This window comes from Nilaparvata lugens, chromosome 6, assembly GCF_014356525.2.
Source record: "Nilaparvata lugens isolate BPH chromosome 6, ASM1435652v1, whole genome shotgun sequence".
In the NCBI taxonomy this organism is placed as follows: domain Eukaryota; kingdom Metazoa; phylum Arthropoda; class Insecta; order Hemiptera; family Delphacidae; genus Nilaparvata; species Nilaparvata lugens.
The window spans coordinates 21,448,787-21,474,289 of NC_052509.1; the positions used below are offsets into that span (position 1 = coordinate 21,448,787).

Below are 25,503 nucleotides of genomic sequence, written 5' to 3' on the forward strand. Positions count from 1 at the left end.
ATGCCTTTTGAATCATAATCCTTGAGTTACAAGAATAAGAACAATTTTTTATAATAAATAAATAGATAATTAAAGCATTTATAATTGAAATTTCATTATTAAAAAATTGAAAACCTGAATTCACATATTATCTGAACTAGAATATTGTTTTTAAAATGCACAATTTTGTTACGAGCAAATTGAATTGGATTGGATTTTCAAATGTACCGCCATAAAGACCCCATAAAATGGCCGCTCCATGAGTAACAAGAGCATTGATATGTTAGATGACTAAGCTATCAAGCGTTTGGAAGCATGATGCCTCCTTCATTTTTCGTCGCCATTGAATATCGGGCAAGAAGTCAGGCGCCCAGACAGACTTATATGGGAAAACATCGACTTTCATTGCGTTATATCTTTCGACATACTTGATGGATTTCAATATAATTTTTTTCAACTTTTCATCATTTCCATTACCATATGATACAATGATTTGTTCATTGAACTTTATTTTTAACTCGACCAAACATCTAATTTAGTGAACCTACGTCACTACAGATTTTGATCCATTCTATTAGCAAATGAATCTCATTTTTACAATATTTTCCTATTACCATGTATTTAGGATATGGAAAATAAAACATTTATTATAGATTGCTAATATTACCATATATTTTAGACCTATTAGACCTATTAGATTTATTAGATGGCAAATAATAATAAATTAACTGTTATCACAATATTTCGTGAAACTGTTTCCATTCGTTTTGCAACTTAAGTATAGTTACCTAACTATACTCTTATACTCCTACTAGCCGTCAGGCTCGCTTCGCTCGCCATATCCGTCTAGATACGACTGGATCGTCCAAGATTGAGATCAGCAGGCTCGCGGGCATTTTTATCATAATGTTAGGACAATTCAGTCGGGGGTCCAGACTAAACGGTTGGCTAAACGGATATGGCGAGCGAAGCGAGCCTCACTGCTAGTAATATAACATTCCCAGGATTGAAGTAGCCGTGCCCAATCAATTTTTCCGCCATAAATGCATTTAAATCTTCAACTTGGTGCCAACCTAACAAAGTCAACTCAACTTAATGCCAACCTGACTAAATTATTAATTCAGTTGCCAGTTAACAACTGTTTCGAAGAGGTACTCTATCTAGATTATAGTTCTATAGTAACATATGATATGGAAATTTCAATTATAATTAAACGGTGTACACACGTACGTTTGCCTCGGGTGAGCATACGTGTATGGGCTTGCATTCGCACGTGTGGACACTGTTCGCTGAGGCATGTGGGCGAACCGGAACCCTGTCGGTATTTTGGCGTGCTCAAAGGCGCCTCGGGCGAGCATTGAATGTACGTGTGGACGCGATTTTGCCATACGGGTGAGGCAAAACGTAAACATTGAAGGCGTCATAACCTAATTCCAATGAATTAGGTTAATGAATGACAAATCAAATTGTGATCCAATAACTAATTGTAGGATTTTTGTGATTTTGTAGGATATGTGGAATTTCAAATATTTAAATAGAAACATGCATGGAGTATTATATAATTTGTAGACTATCATGATTAACAAATTTAGAACTGCATAGTTTAAGTGAAAAAAGCTTCTCTGCAGGGTTCCTACAAGAAAGTATAGCTCAAATATTATTTTACTGTGGCTATCAAATCATCTTGTGTTTGTTTCATGTTATCAATCAGAGTTATTTATTAAAATTGTAATCTTTAATATGATATTATACGTTTTAGATAGCTAGGCTATCTATAGAGATTTATTCAAACTTTGAACTAGTATTCCCTTGAAGGTAAATCTTAAAGCTAATCTTTTGGAGAATCTTGTTTTGTCATGTGTATGAGCAGAGTTAGTTTAAAATGGGCAGCAATTTAGTATTTGATTCAATTTATGGCTAATTTCCTTAAAGAAGACTGTCAATTTTGTGAGACAGTGTTAAGTGCTTTGATTAGGTCATCAAAACTTCTGGAATTATTGTAGAATTTTTCTTTTTTTGAGATTCTGAATAGATATTGGAAACCAACAAATGAATCGGCCCAATGCCAAGAATCTCAAAGTTAGAGCCAATCGTTCTTGTGGAGTTATTGCTTCCCTCATGATGATATCATTTTTTGTTTAGATAACTAGTTGAATTAGATTCAGTATATTAACAACATAATGTTTTGACAACCTAAGAAAGATTGAATTGTCAATATTATGTCATGTAGCAATTTATTTCCTTACTTTAACCTACAATCGTTCAACCCACCAACATTGTTTGTCAAGCTTTATTTTTGATTTTATTATATATAAGTCATTGAAATAAAATGATTCTGCTGCAATTTGTGATAACTATCTTCAATGATGGAATGACGCCATTGTTGTCATGTTGTGGAAAATCTACATCTACCATGTCTTCGTGTCGTCTGCAAATCAGATAGCTTTTTGAATGCTGAGGCATACGTGGATCGCGTCCACAAGGACGTACAGTGAATGTTGAGGCATATGTACATACGATTGTTCGCGCGAATCTGTACGGACGTGTGTACAAGTCTCCTAAGAGATTGGGAGAAGAAGAATATACATGCTAAAAGACGAACTTTAAACCCTTAAAAACAACCCTTAGAGTTAAAATATTGCCAAAAGATTTCTTAGTGCGCCTCTAAAGGGCCAACTTAACATACCTACCAAATTTGAACGTTTTTGGTCCGGTAGATTTTTAGTTATGCGAGTGAGTGAGTGAGTGAGTGAGTGAGTGAGTCAGTCAGTCAGTCAGTCAGTGAGTGCCATTTCGCTTTTATATATATAGATATTTAAAAGATAACAATAACTACATATTATAAGAACGGGAAAATAAAACAAAAATTATAGATTGCTAATATTACTGTATATTTTATTAGATGGCAAATAATAATAAATTAACCATTATCACAATATTTTGTGAAACTGTTTCTCATTCGTTTTGCAACTTAAGTATAGGTACCTAACTATACTCTATACTCCTATATTTAATATAAGATAATAAATAACTACATATATAAGAACGGGAAAATAAAACAAAAATTATAGATCGCTAATATTACTGTATATTCTATTAGATGGGAAATAATAATAAATTAACCATTATCACAATATTTCGTAAAACTGTTTCTCATTCGTTTTGCAACTTAAGTATAGGTACCTAACCATACTCTATACTCCTTATTTGATATAAGATAATAAATAACTACATATTATAAGAACGGGAAAAATGAAACAATAGCAATGATGTAGGATTTATAGACAATTTTAGCAATTAATATTCTTTATAATACAAATTTAGCATACAATATTTTCATAGTTCACAAAATATTACAATATAAGACAAATTAATGGAATGGAATATGGATACCTATATTGGATCTATGGAAATAAAATATTTATTATAATATTACCGAGACTTATATTTTATTACTTGGCAAATAATGCTAATGAATCAACCTAAGCACAATATTCCTTGAAACGATCATTTGGCACTAGGCTTAGCCTGCATGAAACATGACCGATGAAAATATAAAAATAATTATGTATGAAAAGAAATATTTTCATCTGGCACATGCAGATTCGTACATCCATAAGCACTGCATGAAACTACCATACTTTGAATATTTTTTGTTGCTTCGATAAAAAAATATTATCATTTGAAAAAGGCTCTTTTTCTACACAGCGAATACAAATACCCGACTTCTTGCCCGAAATTTCTGGTAGCTACACTAGCGCAGTGGCATCATAGCGGACTTCGCTCTTCTTAATCTTATTCTCTATATCAATGATTTTTATAGACCTTGCTCATAAGCAGTATCATACAGCGCCATCTATCATGCCGTCTTGGGTTGAAAAAATTGGATAGTACCCAACAAAGACCAGATAGTACCCAACAAAGATATTAAGATATCTCACAGAGAACAGGACAGAGAACTCATCTAATGTTTCGCTAAATGGGTGACCAGCAGTGTGGAGTGGGTGTGGAGGGGGGTAAAGTGGGTGACTAACAGTTAGTTCTTCAACTCGCTACGAGAGATCAGTACCATCGACAGGCCTTCCCCGCTAATTCAGAAATCCCCCACCAACAGTTGTAGTACTCTGTCACCTCCTCCCCTTGCTCCGCTATTGTCATTCTACATCCACATTCAACAAAATAAAAACAAGTCACGATTGGCAATTATCCAATATTACTAGTAGATGATCGGCTTGCTCTGCTCTGCTCTGCTGTCTTTTCAATTTTATGAAGCGCATACACGCACACATGCACACACCATACAGTGAATCACACACTAGTACAGTAACTTCTCAGAGAGGAGAAAGGAATAGTATATTTCGCACCTAGGGCCGAAAATGTGACTTTTCCAGCTCGAAATCGGTTTTCAAGTCTGAGGCTGTAGGCCGAGGACTAGAAAAGATTGAGAGCCGGAAAAACATTTACGCCCATGGTGAGAACGTTATTTTTCGCCACACAGAAAAATAAACAATATAAATATGAGAATAATTGTTTATTAGGCACTTTCGAAAGCAAAACAGGAAGGTCATAGCTCTAGCAAATCTAAGGTAATCTGAATATTGGGAAATTGTCCAAGTATTTTTATTTTTTATTCTGATTTGTCTAAATAACCTAAAAGATTATGTTCAATTATGTAAGAGGTTGAGTTTATACTTTTTATTCTTCCAAATGACAATAAGATGATATTATTATAAATGTTTTGATTCTTGAATAATAAACACAAATAATGAAGTTTTTTGATCAGCTGTTTTAGCACACTTGAAATTTGGCCAATCTGAATGTCAACGTCAACAATGCTTGTTGTCATTGACTTTGGAAGTTTAGGTTAGAAGTTCTATCCTACTCTGAAAATCGAATTTGAATAGTTTATAATATATATCTTATCTGTATTTTATTCATCCAAATAAAATGATAGTATCTTATTGCAGAATACTTATTAAATTCTAGAAGCATAAACTGATTCCGTTTCATAAACCATTTTGTAAACACCTTCACATCAAATCAGAATCAGCTGACTTCAAGGTTATTTTACAGCCCTAGGGCCGTAAAACTTTTACCGGCCTGGTCAGAAAACAATCATTTTCGGCCTCCATATGACGCACGAAAACCAGCTCATTACATCCAAGTGGGGCGAAAAATATATTTTCTGTGTGATACTACAGTACTCCATAATTTCCCTCTCAGTATTATCTCATGCTGCTGATATCAACATAAAAGCTGTTGTTCCTTTTCCAATATAATTCATAATAAGTTTGGAATTATTTTATTTCTATGAATGCATAAATAAATAAATAAATGAGTCAATTTTATTACACATTGGCAAATAATCTGATAATGAGATCCTTCCAGATTAATTTTTATCAATGATTAAATTGAGGCTCCATCAATTATTGTTATACTTTTTTTCAATTCAAAGTGAAACTTCAAATCAAATAATTTATTATTAAATCACCATACCATCTATTCATATGATTAGTCCATTATAAAAAATTAAAGTCAAATAAAATTATTCTTTATATCTTCTGGATTAATTGTAACTTACTGGAAACTGGGTATACAGAAAAAAATATTTCATGCTTTTTTCTATTTGACTACTTGCTAGACAGCCATATTTATTTCTGAGTACAAAATTCATAAACTCAAATAATGAATAGATCACGAAGAAAACAGAAACCTCCATAATTTATTTCCTTTCAATAATATATTTTATAGAAAAGAAATATAAAGTAATAAATTTGTTGACAGTGTGTGACATAATATATCCCAGAATTAAAATTCAATTTAATTCAATGGAATTGATGAATGCAAATTATATAAAAATCTGCATAATAAATAATTTACACATTCTATGAAACTTATTTAGTAATAGGCTATATCAAATAATAAATAGTCTATTATTTTTGCAATTACTATAACCCACTATATTAGCTATCACTATATGAAAAATTACTAATAACTACTGATACTATTCTAGCATATTATGATAATATACGGTTAAAAGAATTTATCTTTTTTCTATCTGTATAAACTTGTGACCCCCGTGGTTCAGAGAACTCGCTCAAGAACTGTTTTGCATTGTAATGTTTGAAACCCTCAACTTTTGATTATACAGAGTTTATGAAAATTACTAAAGCTGCTAAATATTTCTCTTACAATAATAATTTGACAGCAGTTTCCATTGGGAATGTTATTTGAAATGAAAAATTACTCTAAAAATATTACTCTGTCGCTTCAACATCTTTGACACTCAAAGATTTTTTTAAATGTTTGATACATGATTTCGATACATAGTTCCAAGAGAAAATAAATAGCCAAAACCGCAAATTGATAATTATATCAACCCATATCATTTTGTTGATACAAAAGTTGTAAAGTATAATGAACCAGCTAAAATCATATTATTTATTTATTTATTTATCACAGAACAACTATTACAGACTACAGGCATTAAGCCCAAAACAGTCTTTACTACCATTTACAATCGAATAAAGTAAGTTACTAAAAGAAATAAAAATGAGAGATACAGTACATGCAATTCACAAATATATAAGTAATTGTAAATAATCTAAGCATGAATAATAAATACAGAATAAAACTAATCTAACTTATCCAAACTCATCTAAAACCTATCCAATAAGTTATAAAAAGAATAGGCCTACAATTGAGCATAGAAACAGGTTAAGGGAAAACATGTGCCACTGTGGGAAGAAAATTGATGAAAGCAGAGAAGAAAAGAAAAAGTTTTAACAACAACAGAATGTGTGTGTGATTGCTCCCAAATCAACATTAGTAGACAGTCTACTAACTTTGCTCCCAAATAACCTCAGATGATGTTACGAATGAATGAATGGAAAAACTGTAGTAATTGCATCCAAAGAATTCTTCAGCTGACCAAATGATAGATCATAACAATTTTTTTCTAATGCACTTTCAATGTTATTTTTATATCCTGAAAAAGGACAAAAGAGTGAGTCAATTTGTTGTCCAACAAACTTGACCTGTAAAAGGGTTCGGAGAATACGTGTTCATAATTTGAGAAGATTGATCAATTCTTTCTAAAGTTATTGTAGAACATACAAACAGACGGACAACGACTTTGTCCTTCAGTAAGTCAAAAGTTAAAACTCACGCTAGTTCAATAATTATTCTATACAAAACCACTATAAATGAACAAAATATATTTACCAAGCTTAATTTATCATGAATACCAATAGAATATATGAGCCCAAAGTTAAACAATAATATTCAACATTCCATAATAACATCTATATTCACAACCAGAATAGAAAATACTTCGAAATTCATCAGTCCTTTAATGTTACGAAAAGCAATACTATGAAAATGAAAATACAGTCGAACCTCTGTATAACGAAGTCGATTATCCCGAGAAAAAATTCGCTGCTGAGAGGTATTCGTTATTGAGAGGTTCTCTCAAGAAAACTGCCACGATCCTATGGATCTTATAATATCGTACCACCCTATCTTCTTCCTACCTGAATTGCCATTATTTTTAGTCTATTGACCTTTCTGCTGAAACTAAAGAATTCCTTGAAAATGACCGTCTGCTTCCTATACACACTACACTTTGTATGTTGAAGTCAAGAAAAAACTTTGTTGTTGAGAGGTCCGAAATTCGTTAAATAGAGGTAAATAAGCAGCAAAAACTCTAAAATGTCATGGGACCAGGTAAAAATTCGTCGTGTAGAGGATTTCGTTAGGTGGAGGTTTGTTATAGAGAGGTTCGACTGTATATTAGTTTGTTCAACATCCTACAGTTTATAATAGACAGGCCCTTATTGACAATTACTTGTGAATAGCTCCTCGAATAACAACGTTTTGAAATACTATTGTTCACGTAGGCTTCAGCAACACCTTTCTGCAAGAAGGGCGTTGGCAGTTGTGCGTGTGTCAAACTGGTTGGAATCTACAATCTACAAATTGACACCCTGGCTCACTAGAGCAACTGTTCAAAGGTAGTTTACAAAGAATAGCTGTCACGAAAGGCAATTCATTCATTTTAAACAAAGACAGCTCATTATTTTTTGTCATTGCAGTTGAGAGCGTATTGGAATATCAACATACAATATGATAAACAATATAAAACTAAATTTCGTATTAGGTGGATAAAACAATTGAAGACCACAGGCAAAGAACATTCTAAGTCACTTTTCCTTACTTCCGAGTAAATTGAAAATTAGTCTTTAAAACGGCATATTATAATTGAAATATGTATTTTTCAAACAATAAAAATTTTCCTGTACTCAATAAATAATTGAAATACGAACTAAAACTGTTTCAATCTTTATTTGTCTATGTTTTTTAAAAAAAAAATATAAATCAAACATAATGTCTCGAAAACCAGTGAAAAAACAGTCTAAGTAAGTTGAAACATGGAAATAACATACTATGTTCATGAAGAGGTACACAGGAATTTATTAATTACATATGAGAAGACGTTATAAAATCAAATAATTATTATAATAAGTATCTATTATTATAAAAGGACACAAGTTTTCAAAGCTATATGCAATGAATCGTCAATTACATTATTATTAAAAAAAAAAAAAAACAGTCAAGCATGTCAAAAAATGGAAAAAATATTGTTTATTGCAGATACTGAAATTCTATTTCTAAATCATAACAATGTCAAGTAAGTTAACCCTCCAGTAGGCGCGTGGTTTCTCATAACGTGGATAGGCGCGCGGGGTACAGCAGTACCCCACAATAAATATATTGATTTATCATCTTTTGAGTTGAATTTTGATTCAATATGACATAAAGAGGTCATTTATACACCTTTTCTGAACTACTATGTGTGATTATGTTCCCAATGAAGAAACTAGCTACGACCATACTGTACAAAGTTTAAAAATGTGATTTTTAATAAATTTGTGTCAAGAATTTTGTTCAATCTTTAGGCTTCTAGAACTAATTTTTTCTTCAAAGTAACAAATAATTACAAACAATTACTTCCATTCACTATTCATTTCTTGAGCTAAATTTATTGGATTTAGGTGATTTTTCGCAATGGAAACATGCAAGAAAATAATATATATGCAACATATAGACTCATTCCCGCTTTACAAAATATCGTTCAAATCTTATTTATATGGCTCATTCTATTTATTTACAATGCTAATGACACTAATGTAATAACATTAGTAGATAAAATAATAAGGTAGTCCTTGTGCTATTTTACTTCTAAATTTATAGGTGACACAGTCCAGAATAAGGTTAGAATTTCACGTGTACAATTATTATAAAATTTTAGTCCAAGATAAACATGAAAACTATACATTTTGAATTTGGATGGCTTGAATTATGAATTGATTTAGCATTTCCTCATAAGAATGGGAAATGTCAGTTAGCCTAAAGTTACTATCAGTCGGATCAATTTCTCATACATGAATAAATTGAAAAATTCAATTTCGAAAACCGCTTCCCTATTCTCTCTTCCAGGTCCAGGAAATCTGACTAATGTTTTTTTACACATTTTTTTGGAAGTGAATTTTATTTCTTCATCTCATAACATTTCTATCCTTGTCTCTCACCAAGTATAAATATGCAAAAGGAACGACATCATCATCTCCTTCAACAATGTCCGAAATCTTATCATCAGCTCATAAGGTTGTTGAAGTGCTTCTTCTGCATTGAAATCTTGAATATTTTATATCACAATATCTTTTCAATCACCATCATTGTCATTTCCATAAAAATTTAGTCCTCATCTGATGACTCTTCTTGAGACATTCCTTTGATGAGTAAATTACACATATTATTCGTTTCCCCAAACCAAAACACGAGTAGGCGCGCGGGGTACACTTGTACCCCAGATCAATCCAATCTATAATAACTCAGCTATCAATTCCTGTTTACATTTCTAGTCGTTTGTATCTTGTAACTGAAGATTTGGTTTGAAGGTACTGTAATGCCCACCTTCCCCTGGTGACAGGATGAGAAAGTTACTGAGTAAACAAAACTGTATGGGGTACACCTGTACCCCGCGCGCCTACTGGAGGGTTAATATTTTAAATCAGAAAGCAATACGAATAGTTTTTTAAGTTGCCAAAATTACTGTTAAAAGCTAATGTTTTAAATTTGTTAAATAAGTTTGTGTTTCTTCTCGACAGAATCTCTTTAAAACCTGTAGATCATTGTATTTTTCATTCGATACATTCAAAAAATCAGAGTAGGCATTTGCTGGAAATGCAGTTGAAATTTGACTCCTTTCACCCCTATTATCTTTGATGATGAACGAATTCCAAACACCATTGTAGGTGGTTCGTAGATTAATTGTTTTAGGATGACAGGAAGCAAACTTGATCTCAGTTATTGGACGAGTTGGAAATCCTGACTTCTTTTTATATCCCAATCCATCAAGGAACACTCCCCACTTCTTGAACAATGTCTGTTCAAAGCAAAATACCTTGAAGGAAGATGGATTAGATCTAGATGATGCTATTTGTTCAACCCAGTCTTTTGGCATTTCAATAGAATAGTTTTTCACATTTATAATTCCCATATCCTTGTCCGGTTCCATGTAGGAATGACCACGAGTTGGAAATGTTAATTTCACAGTTTGGAGTCGCTCCATTTGAGTACATACATAATGCAAAAAACGAAAAACTGTGAAGTTCTTGTTTTGGCCTGGGCAGGAGTCAAGAAAAATTTCCAAGTGCTTCACCTCTGGCTTCAAAAATGTTGTTATGAAATGATGCAACATAGAACACACATCATCTGCTCCTTTTTTGGCAATGGTTTCGTCATATGCATAGAATATAACTTCATGATTGGACAGTACATGCACATTAAAAAGATAGAAGCTCAACTGACAACGATAATAAACATCATTTGTTGAAAGATTGAGACAGGGTAGATTTTTCATAAAGTCAACACAAATAGCTTCGAAGCTTGGGTCACTTTTTGCTTTTTGTTTTGCACACTTTTTACGGGCGTAAAATACTTCTGCTTTCTTCAGATGTAACAGGTGCTGTGTTGACAAGTTACGGAGTTCATCACGTTCCTGGTCTTTATTCCCCATTTCGAGGTGTTCCTTTCTAGCTTTAAACTCATCACATTTGGAGCACGAATCTTTTCTTGGGTATCCAAAGCCGAAATTATATTCTGTGTTAAACACATTTCTGTAGAATTCGTAAGATACCGGATTATTTGGGTATAACTCAGAGTACATTTTATACAGTTTGTTAATGTTGAGTTCTTCAGAAAGGTAAACTTTACTGGATTTTTTCAAACTATAATGAGATTTACGTCCTCTCAAAGATGAAAGATGTTCATGGACTTTATCTGTTGTTTCTTGTGGTTTAGCATGCTTTCTGTTCTTGTGTTTACCACGATTGTCTACTGGAGCTTTCCCAGTGGTATTCAAAGATTTCTTAATGGTGTTAATTGTCTGATTTGTTATCCCATGCAATGATACAAACGCTTTTTGACAAACTTTGACTTCATTTATTTTTCCATCTGTGAAAACCCTAACTTTGTATTTGTAAGAAAATTGTTTGAGAGAAATAGATTCCTCTTCATTCATTCTTGGCCTACGTTGTTTAATCGGCAAAACACTTATTAGTCCTGTCAAATGTTCCATTTGTTTGTTGTATTCCCCTATTAAATTAAATTGTTTCAATAATTCATCCCTTTCCTTTTCTTTGATGATTTCAAAACATTTGTAGCGCTTACAAAGACAAGGATCCCCAGGCATGTGAGAAATAGCACGAATTCTTTTTGTTGCGTCAGATAATCTTTCATGTTGTTTACGTTTTGTTGTCTTTTTATCACTATTATCACTCATGTAAATCACAAATATTTCAATTACTACTATTAAACAACCTACTAGCATAAGCAAACACAACAAAACTAACAGATTCTTATTGCACCTTTGCACGAACACACCAGAATTAAGAGGTTATTTCAGACATAGAATGTTACTTCACGGTAACTCGAACAGCTGAAGTGACTTAGAATATTCTTTCACTGTAAATGAATCAGCTGGTTAGACATAGAATGATATTTCCCTGTATATGATTTTTTCCAGCATTAATAACATTGACACAGAATGTTCTTCCCCTTTGATAAGTAGACCATTTTGTAGTACTCTGCTTGAGCCACTAGATGGCGCGGAAAACCCATTTTTGAAAAAAAATGACTTAGAATGTTCTTTGCCTGTGGTCTTCAATTCTTTTAGACTCAGTATGAGAAGCAGAAGGTGATATAATTGAAAAAAATAAAATATCCCTAATTCCATGTGCTAAAAATTTTTGTTGGAGAAGATGGAGATGAAGCCCTACCAGACTGTTCTAGGGTCCCAATCTTTGTCCAGGTATTCTTTTGTCTAGGCCTACTAGGGGTGGATGCGTTTGTAATCGTGTTATCATGGTTCACTGCAGTTATCCTACAAACTTTTCCTGCACACTCGCACAAGCGCCAATTACAGAGCGGAGGTGCTCAATTAATTAAATTATTAATTAATTGATTAATTCACACCCAATTTACTAATTATTAATCAATTATTTATAATCAATTAATTAAATTGAGGTGACATGGTCAATCACTTTATTATACAATTTTCGTTTGGAAAACTATTATAAACCTTGAAGATAACAGTAAATCTTTTAATTACCATTGTATCATAAAATCAGGAAACGGGTATTCTACTTTATATGGTTATGAAATGTTTCATAACTATTAGTTCGGAGAACAGTAGAACTCGCTACACTCACTAACATTTATACTCATACACGTCTGCCTATTCACACACAAACACACATACAAATTGGATTTAGAGTATGATGATATATACAATAGGATCGGTGGAGAACGCTGAGAAATAGAAGTTCTCTACACTTTTGAGCTTAGAAGCACGATTGGAAAGATAAAAAAATCTTACAAATAGACGAACGCTGATTGACTTGAAACATAGAATTCGCTTCGCTCATTCAATAAACATACCTCAATCTGGTCTCCAACCCATTCCAGCATATTGCAATTCCAAACAAAAACCTAACCCCCTAAGCTACCCAACTCTAATTTTTTAACACAAAATCTGTAACATCAACATGCATGAGCATAACGCCCACACAGCCGCACACAATCATGAATGTTCTATTCTATCTGGTACGATTTGTAAGGTGAAAAAACATACTGTAATACCACGATAAATATGAAGTATTAAATCACTTATTTGAAATATGAAAATATAAAGATTAAACTAAGTGAAAAACATCAGTGAACAACAATATTTACAAAAAATATGCACATACTCTATCACTACGCTTGGCCCTTGATGGAAAAGCTTCCTTCTGACTTGAACGGTCTTTGGCCAAACCAAAAACCTAAAATTCAGAATAAAATGGAATCATTCAGACCTCTATAACTTCAATCAGTTCTATCCTACAGTTTTTCCAAAACGAGTAGAATTTCATGGAAAATCAATTTTGATAAATCCTATAGTATTCAATCAACAATATCTTCCGATTGTCACAATTCAAAAATGTATAATTCAACATCCTACTAGGCGTAATTTTGTGCTCTACAATCTGAGAACAGGTAGAACGCTCTATCTCAAAGATTCTCAGGACACCTCAAGGATCGAAATTTCATTCATAACTTTTGATACAATGTTCAGATCTTCCCGTACGCTCTTTCTTTTCGGCTTGTCAAGGTAGTTGGAAATCATATATCATGAGTCAAGTTCCTAAGAGAAATGGGAAATTTTTTGTTGAGTGTACACTGTACTTCAACCCATATTCCATACACAGAATAACGACAATTTATTTATTCAATGCTGCATATCTTATGAAATAATACAGATATAAAATCAAAATCTAGTCAAGGATGTGAGGAATTTCCTCCTCTTCTCACTCCAATCAACAATACTTCGATTTCAATACCATTAGAAAGTTACAACCGATTGAAAAAGTGACGATTGAAGTTTTACCATTTTTTCGCAATTCCACTGTTAATCAAGAGTCTCTTAAACGAGGATCATACATCATAGAAACTCATGATTGGTTCTAAATTTTATTCTATAGGAGCTCAGTTACCATAAATATTTATCTTCAACTACTGTTTTCCATCTTAGAAATACCGAGATCGTGAATATGAGGAGAATATCTTCAATCTCTGATATTTTCAAGTGATTGAATCGTACCGTGCCTCCAAGTGAACTATGAATAAAAATGATAAAATCAACAGCATTTTTTGCGTTTCAAGTTTATCAACATGGTCGGAATTGATTAGCAGATTCAGCCACAAAGTTTCTTCTAAAAGGTCATGAAGATTATTTCAAAATCGATTTACGATTTTAGTTTTGCTCTTTATTGCTCTACTTATAATTTTGTATTATATCAAGGAAAGGAAATACATTTACGACAAAAATACACAGACATAATAACAGGGGTAGGTAAATCTTTTTAAAGAGTATCAATCAATTTCCTCCTTATAATATACAATGAAACTGGATGTTATTTTACTGAATGCTAAGAAGATAGTGGCTCTTATAAGTTTATAATGAGAGAGATTCATTGAATTTTCAAATTACTCCCTCTTCCCCAATCTCCCGCTAGATGGCTAGCCTAACAGCATTTAGCTCATATGCAAAATTAGAACTTTCCACTATGGGTACAGTCCATGAAAAAGGTTGACAACCATTGGCTATTCAATGAAAACAAAAAGCAACTGAAATAATATTATTAAGGTTAACAATCTTTGGCTATTCAATGAAAAAAAAGTAACTGAAACAATATTATTGTTAATGAGCAGTTTTGACATCATTTATTAAAATCATTTTAGAACAATAATAGAGAAATATAATGCTGCATTACACAGCACCTCAAGAACATGTCATTATTAAAATTATTCCATGCTCTTTCTCAATTTTTAAGTTCAAAATCGCAATATTGTGGATTAAATTAGATTGATTTAAATTTTTTTCAATTATTGAATTGAAGTACATAATGTAATAAAGTTACAAAATCTGGCCACTCATTCACTTATTGTTTTCTAGTTCTTGTTGATTAGAAATAAAAATTAATCCTCTTTGTCACTGGAGAAGCAGCGTTCATGCGATCTGGAGAGTTGAGAGTAGCAAGTGATTAGAATAAGAAAAATGAATGTCTAGTCTATGTACTATTAGCAAAACAATGACATATACATGCCTCAAGCCACAAATGCTGTCAGCAGTTGTTTTGCTGGGGGGAGAGAGTGGTGTGAACTGGTTTGTTGGAGAGGGAAGTGTAGGATGCCAATGACTCCCCACTACGTCCCCCTACTACAGTACTAACTCAGCTCAGACAGAAATCGTCATTTGCGTATACAAGCGCTTTCTACCGGTATAAGTGATACTACACATTAGGCGAAACAATAGTCGGTAAGAATGTTCCCTCTGATCCTTCTCTGTGGATATCTCTTTAAGGTCTTTGGTACCCAACGAGCTAATATAATTATAGTAAACCATAGAGCGGCTGTTGTTGTGCTTACAGCGCTCTTTGTGTTACACGGCGAACTAAGGGCAGCCATGACAGAGTGAGGCAAGAAGTGCCTCTATTGCCAGTGTGCCACTGCAGGAATAGGTGTGTTTTTGTGAATTGAATTGATTTCTATGACAATTATTATATTTATGATGATGATGATATTGCAAACTTGACTGGAATGAACTACCTGGAAATGAACTGAGCCTGGAATGGTATCAACAGCTCCAAAAGCAGGAAGGTTGTACTGTCAGTAGGTGCAAGTCCTGATGACTTCAACAATTTCTTTATTCACTCGGTGGCTGGGATAGTGGAGGCTCTCACCGGCTCACCTGATGACGCAGTGAATCATGTTCCTGTCAGTACTTGCAGTTTTGTGAAGTGGGAGAGAATTTCCCCTGTAGACCTGATAAAAATAGTCAAGGGATACAAGAGCTCAACAAGTCCTGACATCTATGGAATCTCAACAGTGGTGTTGAAGTCAATAGTTGATGTTTTAGCTGTACCACTGTGTGATTTGATCAATGACTGCTTGGATTCTGGAGTTTTTCCCAAGGAGCTGAAGACATCAAGAACAATTCTAAAAAAATTAAAAAAAAAAATTTCAATCTTCAAGAAAGGTAAACCTGATGAATTGTCAAATTTCAGGCCAGTCTCGATAATTCCTGTATTTGACACACTCATGGAATTGGTGATGTATGTTCAGCTTTCAAAGTATTTTGAGAGTAATTCCATCTTCCAACCTCACCAGTATGGATTCCATCAGGGGAGATCAACCACGGGAGCTGTGCGGTATTTAGTGGAGTTGGCTCTTGGGGCAATGGAGGGCAGGCAGTCGGTCTCCATTGCTTTGTGTGATTTCACCAAGGCATTCGACTGTGTCTCACATGACATACTATTGGGTAAAATGAAGAGGGTAGAATGGGACTATTGGGTAGAATGTATGGGATAAGTGGAGTTCCCCTGAAAACCTTGGAGGATTACCTCTCCAATAGAATGCAGGTCACATCGGTGAATGGTGTGGAATCACGGTTGAAGGAGGTGATCTATGGTGTGCTGCAGGGATCGATTCTTGGTCCTCTGTTGTTCCTTGTATTCATCAATGACTTCAGTGTGCATGGAAGAGCCTTATTGTTTGCCGATGATACCACCCTGCTGGCCCAGGATGAGGACCCCCAAACTGCTGTTGCCCAGTCTAATCTTCTTGTAGAAGAGGCTTGCCAGTGGTTTAAATCAAACAAACTGTGTCTAAATGAGGGGAAAACACAGAACCTGTTGTGCACCTTAAGGCGTGGTCAGGCTCATGATGAGGCGGAGGTCAAACTCTTGGGTTTTGTGATGGACCCCACTCTATCATGGGATCAACATATTGGCATGCTGTGCAATCGACTGGCCAGGGTGACATTTTTGATACGGAAGCTGAAGCAACATGTGCCTGCCAACTACTTAATTACAGCCTTCCATGGGCTGTTCCATAGTCATATAAGCTACGGAATAGTACTATGGGGCCATGCAGGTAGCTGTGAAAGATTCTCCTTCTACAAAAGAAAGTTCTTCGTGTCATCACATCATCGCATTACCTGGAGCACTGCCGGCCAATCTTCAAACGCCTGAAAATACTGACAGTGTACAGTCAGTACATGTCCCTACGGCTCCCTACAGCTCCTAAGGAGTGAGGTTCATGCCTACCAGGAGAGGGGCCAGCTGCACTACCACAATACCAGGAGACAGGGCAACATTGACCTGCCCTACTCGAGACTATCGAAAGCACAGGAATGTTACCCCTTACGGATGCTAAAAATTTTTAACAGACTGCCAATTTGTGTTCGTGAGCTGGAGTATGGGAAGTTTTGTAGGCTGGTTCGTGAAAAACTCATCAACTACCCTCTCTACTCATTGAGAGATGATGAGACCAGTGGACTTGTAGACCAGTTTGAGATTGTTTCATGAGTTACTATGGCAGTCCATCTACAGAGCCACACAAAACAACCTATCTGCAGCCATCTCTCGTTATTTGTGTTTTGATTGTTTTATATTTTGACGAAGTCTGTCTGGCGACTGCCGGTCATGGACTGAATATACTGAATTACTGAAAACTATAGACATCAGCTAATATTATTATGATCATGTTAGGCCGGTATTAGATAGTAATTGTATTAGACGGTAACATGAAAAAAGATGAAAATATGATTTCCTACAACTTATTTCATATGATCAGAAATATTACTGTCTAATACCGGCCTCCCGCCTTAGTTTGTTATTTTTTTGACTATCATACTTTGCCTTCTTGTTTTGAACTTAGAGATAAAGTAGATAAGTACCGTAAGCTGGTATCAAAGAAACGTCTTCACTAGTCAAAACTGGTTTTTTTCGAATTCCCTACTCAAAATAGCATAAAAAATAATCAAATTTCTAAAATCATAATTTTGCAGTTACGGTGTGGCATTTTAACTTAGTAGAGCTCACTTGTATGGCTAAGCAGTATTAACACTGTAACTTGGGCTAAATTAATTTCACCAAGGCTTCAAGTAAAGCATTCCAAACAGTTAATTTTATGGATGTATAACAACTGTAATACATATATTTAGAATGTTCAATGAAAAGTCAATGTAGTATTTATTAAATATAACTGATTTGCACCTTGTCTTTTATGCAAGTTTCCATCATATCAATAGGGCCATTCAAATTTTCCGCCGCTTTTGCCTCTCTCTGTCATGGCTGCCCATGTTCAATTCGTAACAGGAATAGCAGCCACTCTATAGTTTACTATATTTTAGCTCGTTGATAGTACCTTACTTAGACCAGTTATAGAAAAGACACAGCTATACTGAAAGTCGATGAAGCCAACATCCACTGCCATATCGCCCAATCGTGACGTCAGCATCGGATAGAAAACTTCTGTAGAGTTTGCTTACATTGTTTTATATTTCAGCGGGAGTTTACTATTTCAAATAATAATAATCTACTTCCATCTGAAAGAGACACAATCAGCTATAAAAAACAATGTAAACCAACTCTGCAGAAAAGTTTCCTATCCGATGCTGACGTTACGATAGGGCGATAAGGCAGTAGTTGTTGGCTTCAGAGGCTAGACTTCCCAGCGTGTCTATTCCTTAGACCAGTTCTATAACTACCTAACTACCCGATGTTATTCAATAATATTGATATTCTATTGTTATTCTTATTGTTGTTCTTATTGATATTCTTATTGTTATTCTATAACTAAGGTCTATTCTATAACTGGTCTAAGGATAGTACCGTACGTCTATTATCTCAACGATCTATACAAAGTAGCACAAGGGACACAAAAACAGCTGATTTAAAAAGGTTAGTTTCGTCTTGCGGTTTAACAGCAAGATTTCAACTTTACTGCTGCTTAATTTTTTAGTTAGTTATGTTGTTGAAGTCAATTGTTAATAATTGTTGAAACTGTAAATTTTCTATAAGAAAGTTTGCCTGAATTGAAATCAATTATTATTACTACAAAATCAAATATTGTTGTATACTACTTTTATTTTATTTTTGTTGTAATGGTAATGTTATAATGTCTTACATGAAATGAGGTTGAATTTTTGTTACTTTCTTGATGAAATAGAAACACATTTTTTAAAAAGTTAATGGGTAATTTTTTTAAATGTGATCACGTTACCGGTATTAATATTATTTTTATAAATTCAAATGGTGTTTGAAATTCACTAGGTATACATTCAAGTTTTACTAAATGTATTAGGCCTACATTTATTTACAAACATTATTTTTTGCTATTATAATTGATAATTATCTTTATAGTACAACGTTCAAGTATAACATTATGTTTTACTTTAAAAATGTTAAATTCTTCTTCATCATCTCATTACTTCTTATGCTTTTGTTATTCATTGTTTTACAAACTTCTGTTATGAACGAAATGTTGGTGGTGAATTCTGCAATGATAGTACGAGGTAAGCAAAAAGCAAATTTAACAGTAGTTTACTGCTTTTTTATATTTTTCATTCCGCTTAGTCAAATCAGTTAATTAAATACTCGATACAAAGCTTTTACATTGACACAGATTCAATTTAAAATATATCAAGTTGGATGTTCTTATTAGTTTGGTATGTACTTTTGGCCTTATTCAAGTATTTTAGACGCTGGCTTTGTAAATAATCCCTGGGTTCTATCCCCGGCCGGTCAAGATATTTTACATAGCATCTTCCAAATTTCTGGTGAACATTATTTCGTCGGTCACATATGCCTATGACGAAACCAGTCGTTAATGGTCTTATTGCATGATCAGATGCCTATTTCATCAAGCTTTACTTGAAAAGGTAAAATTTAATTTAATATAAAATGTATTTGATTCTTTGATCAAAATATTTTATATTGTTATATACCCATGCTAGGGTTCCTTCCATTACAATTTCTAATGTTTGGTTTACCATCTTTAATGGTGTACCGTATTAGGTCATCTTGAAAAAAAATTGCTAGTACAACATAGCCTATGCTCTAGGAGCCTGATAGAAAATTAAGCCTTTGATAGATATTTTTTCTATTTATAAAATAGAATTATAGTAGTCTACCCTTTTTTAAAATAATAAATTAAAAATACAAACTATAACAAGTTTTTGTGATCCACACCATCATCAGGTTTTAAAAAATTAATTTTAAATAAACGTTTTAGCCTACTATTTTTTATTTATTTTCAAAAAGAGTACTATAATTCTATTTTATAAATAAAAATAAATAGCCCTGAATTCATTAATTTTAAAAAGGTATTTTTTGTAAAATAAATATTTGACTGTTTGATGAGGTCCCAAAAGCGAGTCAAATCTTCAATAGAAGCTAGTCACAGACTTTTATCAAATATCTTAGACTAAATATTTAATGGTGTAATGGGTACCCATTTGATGTGAGGCGTTGAAATTGATGTCTCTGTGCATCTGTACAATTGCGAGCTGTTAACTCTGAAAGCAGACCTCAGCTAACCAGGTCACTCGATAAAGTCAATAGAAAATTACTGTACACATAAATTACCTAATAGGATTTTGTATTCCATAATCATTTTTATAGAGAAGCTTGGACCTACTATCTTGTATTTATATCAAAATAATATAAACCCAAGTAAATGTATTATTCTGCTCACATTTGTGAATAACGTCTTAATTTGAATAAAATATTTGTTTCGATAATTTTATGTTATCAGCTACAGATCTAAAGATGATCTAAAAAATTTTAATGTTGCAGATGATAAATTAAATGGTCCGAATATAAGAATGGATGATCCACGATTGATAGAAAAGCTGCGAAGTTTGTATCTAGTGCCACCTCCGAATAAGACTGATTTGAATTTAGATAATCCTACAGTTATTGACACATCGATGGGACAAGCTGAGAAGATAAGGGAAATTCTTGGAAATAAGGTAAAATACCTGTTTGTAATATATGTTAATCATATACAGTATTCTCATAAATAAATCTAATAAGTAATCTTTTATAATCTTACAAGAGGGGTTTTATTCATCTATTTGTTTGTCCGAGTAAAAAACTATGGAACTTTTAATAGTTTGAAAAGTCCGAACGCCTAAAGAGCTTCCGAAAAATAATATTAAATTTATGTGCCTTTCAGTCATAAAATTTTCTTCTTTGATTTTTTCATAATTATCAAAGATTTTTATTGTCACTTTTGAACAATTGAATTACGACTGAAACGTCGTATCTGACTGCTACGTTGTAATTTAATTGTTCAAAAGTGATTATTAACAAGCAGTTCGTAATGGAAACAAACATTGAAGAGTATTATTATTGTCTTTCACCGCACAATCATACATTCAAGTTAGTCTAAAATATCACAAATTTTGCATAATCGACATCATCTGGCGATGATTTCGTCTACAAAGATATTCAAATACCAGTCATTGTGATATTATTAGCTATCGATCTACAATTTAAGTAAATAATCATTTACCTGTCTAAATAAACGAGATACAAATTAAAATATGAAATTAAAAATCTTCACGTTGGTACCAATGTATGTAAAAACTATACATTTGGAATAAAAATTATGAGGAATTAATTAAAATGTTCGAAGCCTATTATCTTATGAAGAAAAATTATTGAAATGCAGAATAATAATGAATGGATAAAAATATAATAAGAATCAAGAATGTATTTTTTATTGCTTGACATTTCTTAAATTCTTTTAATGATTTAAAATTTATTTTCACTCTACCAATAATTGTCATAAAATAAAAAAATATATAAGTGGAAAAGAAGTAATGCAGGAAAATTTTAATAAAATAATTAAACATTAATGACACACGCAGAAATGTAGCATCCAGTAAAATTGAAACTAATCATTGGAATTGAAGAGTTATGAAAGTATTTTTCCACAATGTGGGATATAAAATCATATATCAGTTTCAGAGTCAGTGACCGGTACAGTGAAAATATATTTCCATGAGTTATCCCACTCAGCTCGGTTGAACAAGTATGAACGGAATATTCCAATTACAACTTATGGGAATGATATTCTCACTGTTCACTGATCAACAACTGATATGTGGGAATTCCCCCTTTCCCCCTTTATTGTATAAAATTGCTATCTATCAGAATAAAAGAGTTCATTTGCCTTTTTGGTCATGAATAGGAAGTTTATGTTGAATTCACTTCCAATAAGCGTATGGTTTCAAAATAACATTACTAATGTTGACAATTTTCATCTGATTTTATAGCTTTAGCATAACTTTAACGCAGCTTAGGAAACACCTACTTAGATTAGAAACATTGTTCCCGTTATAGTGTACTCCAAGGGAGCAATTCACTCTGATTAATATTGAAGTAATTGCCATAATTTCTGTCGTGAGTTTGTGGCATCAATTTGATTATTACATTTTGTATAATTACGTGAATCGTGATCCCATTGATTGCTCATGATAAATTACATCACAGTTACCTTATTTTTTCTTTCCCTATCATTTTTGATGATGTACTTATTAAAAGAATCATTAAATAAAGAGAATAAAGAGTTGAATAAATTTTCTCATAAATTAAATTTCATTTCAATGGCTACATTTATGATAAAATCCCAATCTAGAAATCCAAAATAAAACAAGGACTCGTTTTTACAGAAACGGTCTTGTGTCTTGTAATAGATTTTAGTAAGATCTTAAATATTTAAGTTCACGCTTTATTATACATTTTTATTAAAGCTATTTTCTTTTGGATAGTAAGGGTTTTCTTTAGGTTATATACCACCCATTCAGCTATGAATCTTGTAGGAATCGGCAGGAACTGATTTTATAATTAGAATCATTTCATATCCATGCTTTCTATTGGGAAGCTCAATACTGATTATAAAAATTACGAATTACTACCGGTAGTTATATTATGTTTTGGTTTCTGAGTAATTATAGGAAATAGTTTTAAAGATACAATCTAGAACGATTCTGTTAAGTCTATCAAAACAAATTTTTTTGTTTATTCCTAATTATTAATATTAAATGTTGAGAATAATATTAATCACTGTTACTTCCCAGTTCACAATTTTCTAATAGATTTTTATAGCTCCGCTTTATTTACTAATCAATAATGCAATCAAGTGAATGAAAATTTAATCAGTGTTACAAAAGATACTTCAATTTCAAGCAATCAGAGCAGCGAACACAAATTCTGCCCACAATACATATTTCTATCTTAATTGATAAATAATTTTTATTGTGATTGGCACAACTCATGATAAAGAACATAAAATCGAAATTCAATTATCAATAAATGATAAAAAAACAAAGACTCAATCATTGATTTTTTTACTACTCTCCAATGCTCTCAAAGAGTTTTTATAATAATTGATTGAGAATAAATTTTGATGCAAACTTGCAATATCAGCACAAGGAAAATAGATAGTTGAGGAAAGTGAGAGCTTGCCTTGCCTAATTGTAAGATGTAGGCTATCGCTACATATTATTTCACCCAAACTTGATTGAAACTACTACTACAACGTCTTTGAAAAACGTGTTAAAAATTAAATTATCGCCAAATTTTCTTTCAAAGTGAAACTTCAATTTAAACCTGTTCTCTCTCTGTTCAACAAACCAACAATATTTTACAAATTCTCTATTCATATGACACAGATATTAATTAGCATTTGAATAAATGCATTCTCTATTTAATTCCATCTGTAACTGGTTGGCCGCTAAGGCATCGTATAAAGTGAGCGCTGCTGTCCGGATATTGTCGGTTTGGTGTAAGGGTAGGCGTTCCTGACTGGCAATTTGGAGGTGCCGGGTTCGATTTCCGGGCTGGCGACTGGTTTTTGGATGGTAGTTCTCATCGAATTTCCATCTGGCTGTTGGCCCTGTTGTCAATGTCTGCAGTAGCAGAGGTCTTCGGGGTGATTTGCAGCATCTATTTAGCATTTTCGTTAAATAATAATTATATATTAATTAGCATTTGAATAAATGCATTCTCTATTTAATTCCATCTGTATTACTAAGGAGGGCGATACGAGCGCACATAGTGCGTCCGTCGCAACTTACTTTTTGCGGCCGTCGCCAATGACACCACACGAGCGTTGAGTGTGGTGTGTCAACGTCAGTTGGCTTTACGCAATTGAACCAGACGAAGCAATAACTTTTGCATGTCTCGACCTACATTTCCGCGCAGTTCAAAAATCACTGTCCGTTACTTGGTACGCACGTACCTCGTGTGTTGTCACCTATTCACTTCTATGTATTTCTACAATGGACGTCAAAAAGTAAGTTGCAACGGACGCACTTTGTACGCTCGTGTGTCCCTAGCCTAAGATTAATACATTTTCCACTGGGACACTGTTGAGTCGAGATACCTCCACGAACTAAGAAGTTTTTCGATACTACAAAAATGGCAGTTAATTTCATATAATTCTCTCGTTAACCATTTTTTGTTCATCTATTCAACTGTGACTACACCCCAGAACGACTGTTCATCAAGGGGAATCAAGACGAACCCCCAGGTTTAATTATTGGAACACTCAATGTAAGAATACTCAAGACAATATTCAAGAAGACTCAAGACTTATAGAACTAGAAGAAGCATTAAAGGACTCTTTAATATTGATATCCTGGGTATATCAGAAGTATGAAGACACTTCGAAAAAATAATTGAATTGAGAGCTCATCTTCTACCACTTTGAAGAAAAAACAGGTCATAAAGGTGTTGGATTCCTTGTTGGGCAGGATTTGAAGAAAAAATCGTCGAGTTCAAAGAGATATCTGAAAGAATAGCAGTGCTGAAGAGCTCAGGAAAAATTGTTACATATCTACCAAGTTTATGCTCCTACTTTAATGGCTGAGAAAGCAGAACACAAATCTTTCACAATTTACTGACCGCAGGGAAAGAAACAATTGGAAGAATATAACTTTGATTATTGGTATTTCTATCAGCCAGGTTGGAAAGCAGGAGAAGGTGAGAGATTTACAGTTTGTAAATAAGGTTACGGGACAAGTAGCATATTCTTCACAAAAACTTGACTTTGATTTCACCAAACAATTATTTAAAAATGGAATGGATTATGTTCTGATTGGTCACAAAAGAATTGTAAAACGGTTTGAGATTACAAGAAGTCTGAAATGTACAAGAAAGGAGATCAATGCACCAACAATTATCGACCAATTAAGATTTCATCTTGTGTCGGAAAATATATAAAAATTCTACAATATCGCCTGCTACCAATCATAGATAAGTGCCAACAGGTTAAACAGGCGTGTTTTTGAAATGGATTCATTCTATGGGCAATAAACCATTTTCAAGCAGTCAGTCAACTAATGGAAAATGCGAAGAATTCATCGGAAATATTACAGCACGAGTAGTATCAAATTCACCAGGAGATTTTCAACATGCAGTAAGGTGTAAAAAAGAGTGACCCTTTCTCGCCGTCTCTCTTCAATGCCGCTCTACATTTTTTTTTTATCTCAAGTGAGATAGATATGGTTTACGTATCCACGGAAATTATCTGAATCACTCACGTTTTGCGGATGATATTGTGCTC

General features: G+C 33.3%; 1 protein-coding gene across 3 annotated transcripts in view; it reads left to right on the plus strand.

Moving 5' to 3' along the window:
- LOC111046684 (protein Star) overlaps positions 1 to 25,503 on the plus strand; it is a 38,829-nt gene that overhangs the window by 1,560 nt on the left and 11,766 nt on the right. The window contains exons 1-2 of one of the 3 annotated variants that reach the window (XM_022332292.2): positions 18,680 to 18,827; positions 20,724 to 20,899. In XM_022332292.2, the coding sequence (XP_022187984.1) occupies positions 20,753 to 20,899 (147 nt within the window). In that variant the 5' untranslated portion in view covers positions 18,680 to 18,827; positions 20,724 to 20,752. Of the gene's footprint in view, positions 1 to 18,679; positions 19,442 to 20,723; positions 20,900 to 25,503 lie in introns of those variants that run through there. The other 2 variants (XM_022332290.2, XM_039430384.1) reach the window with 2 other exon arrangements.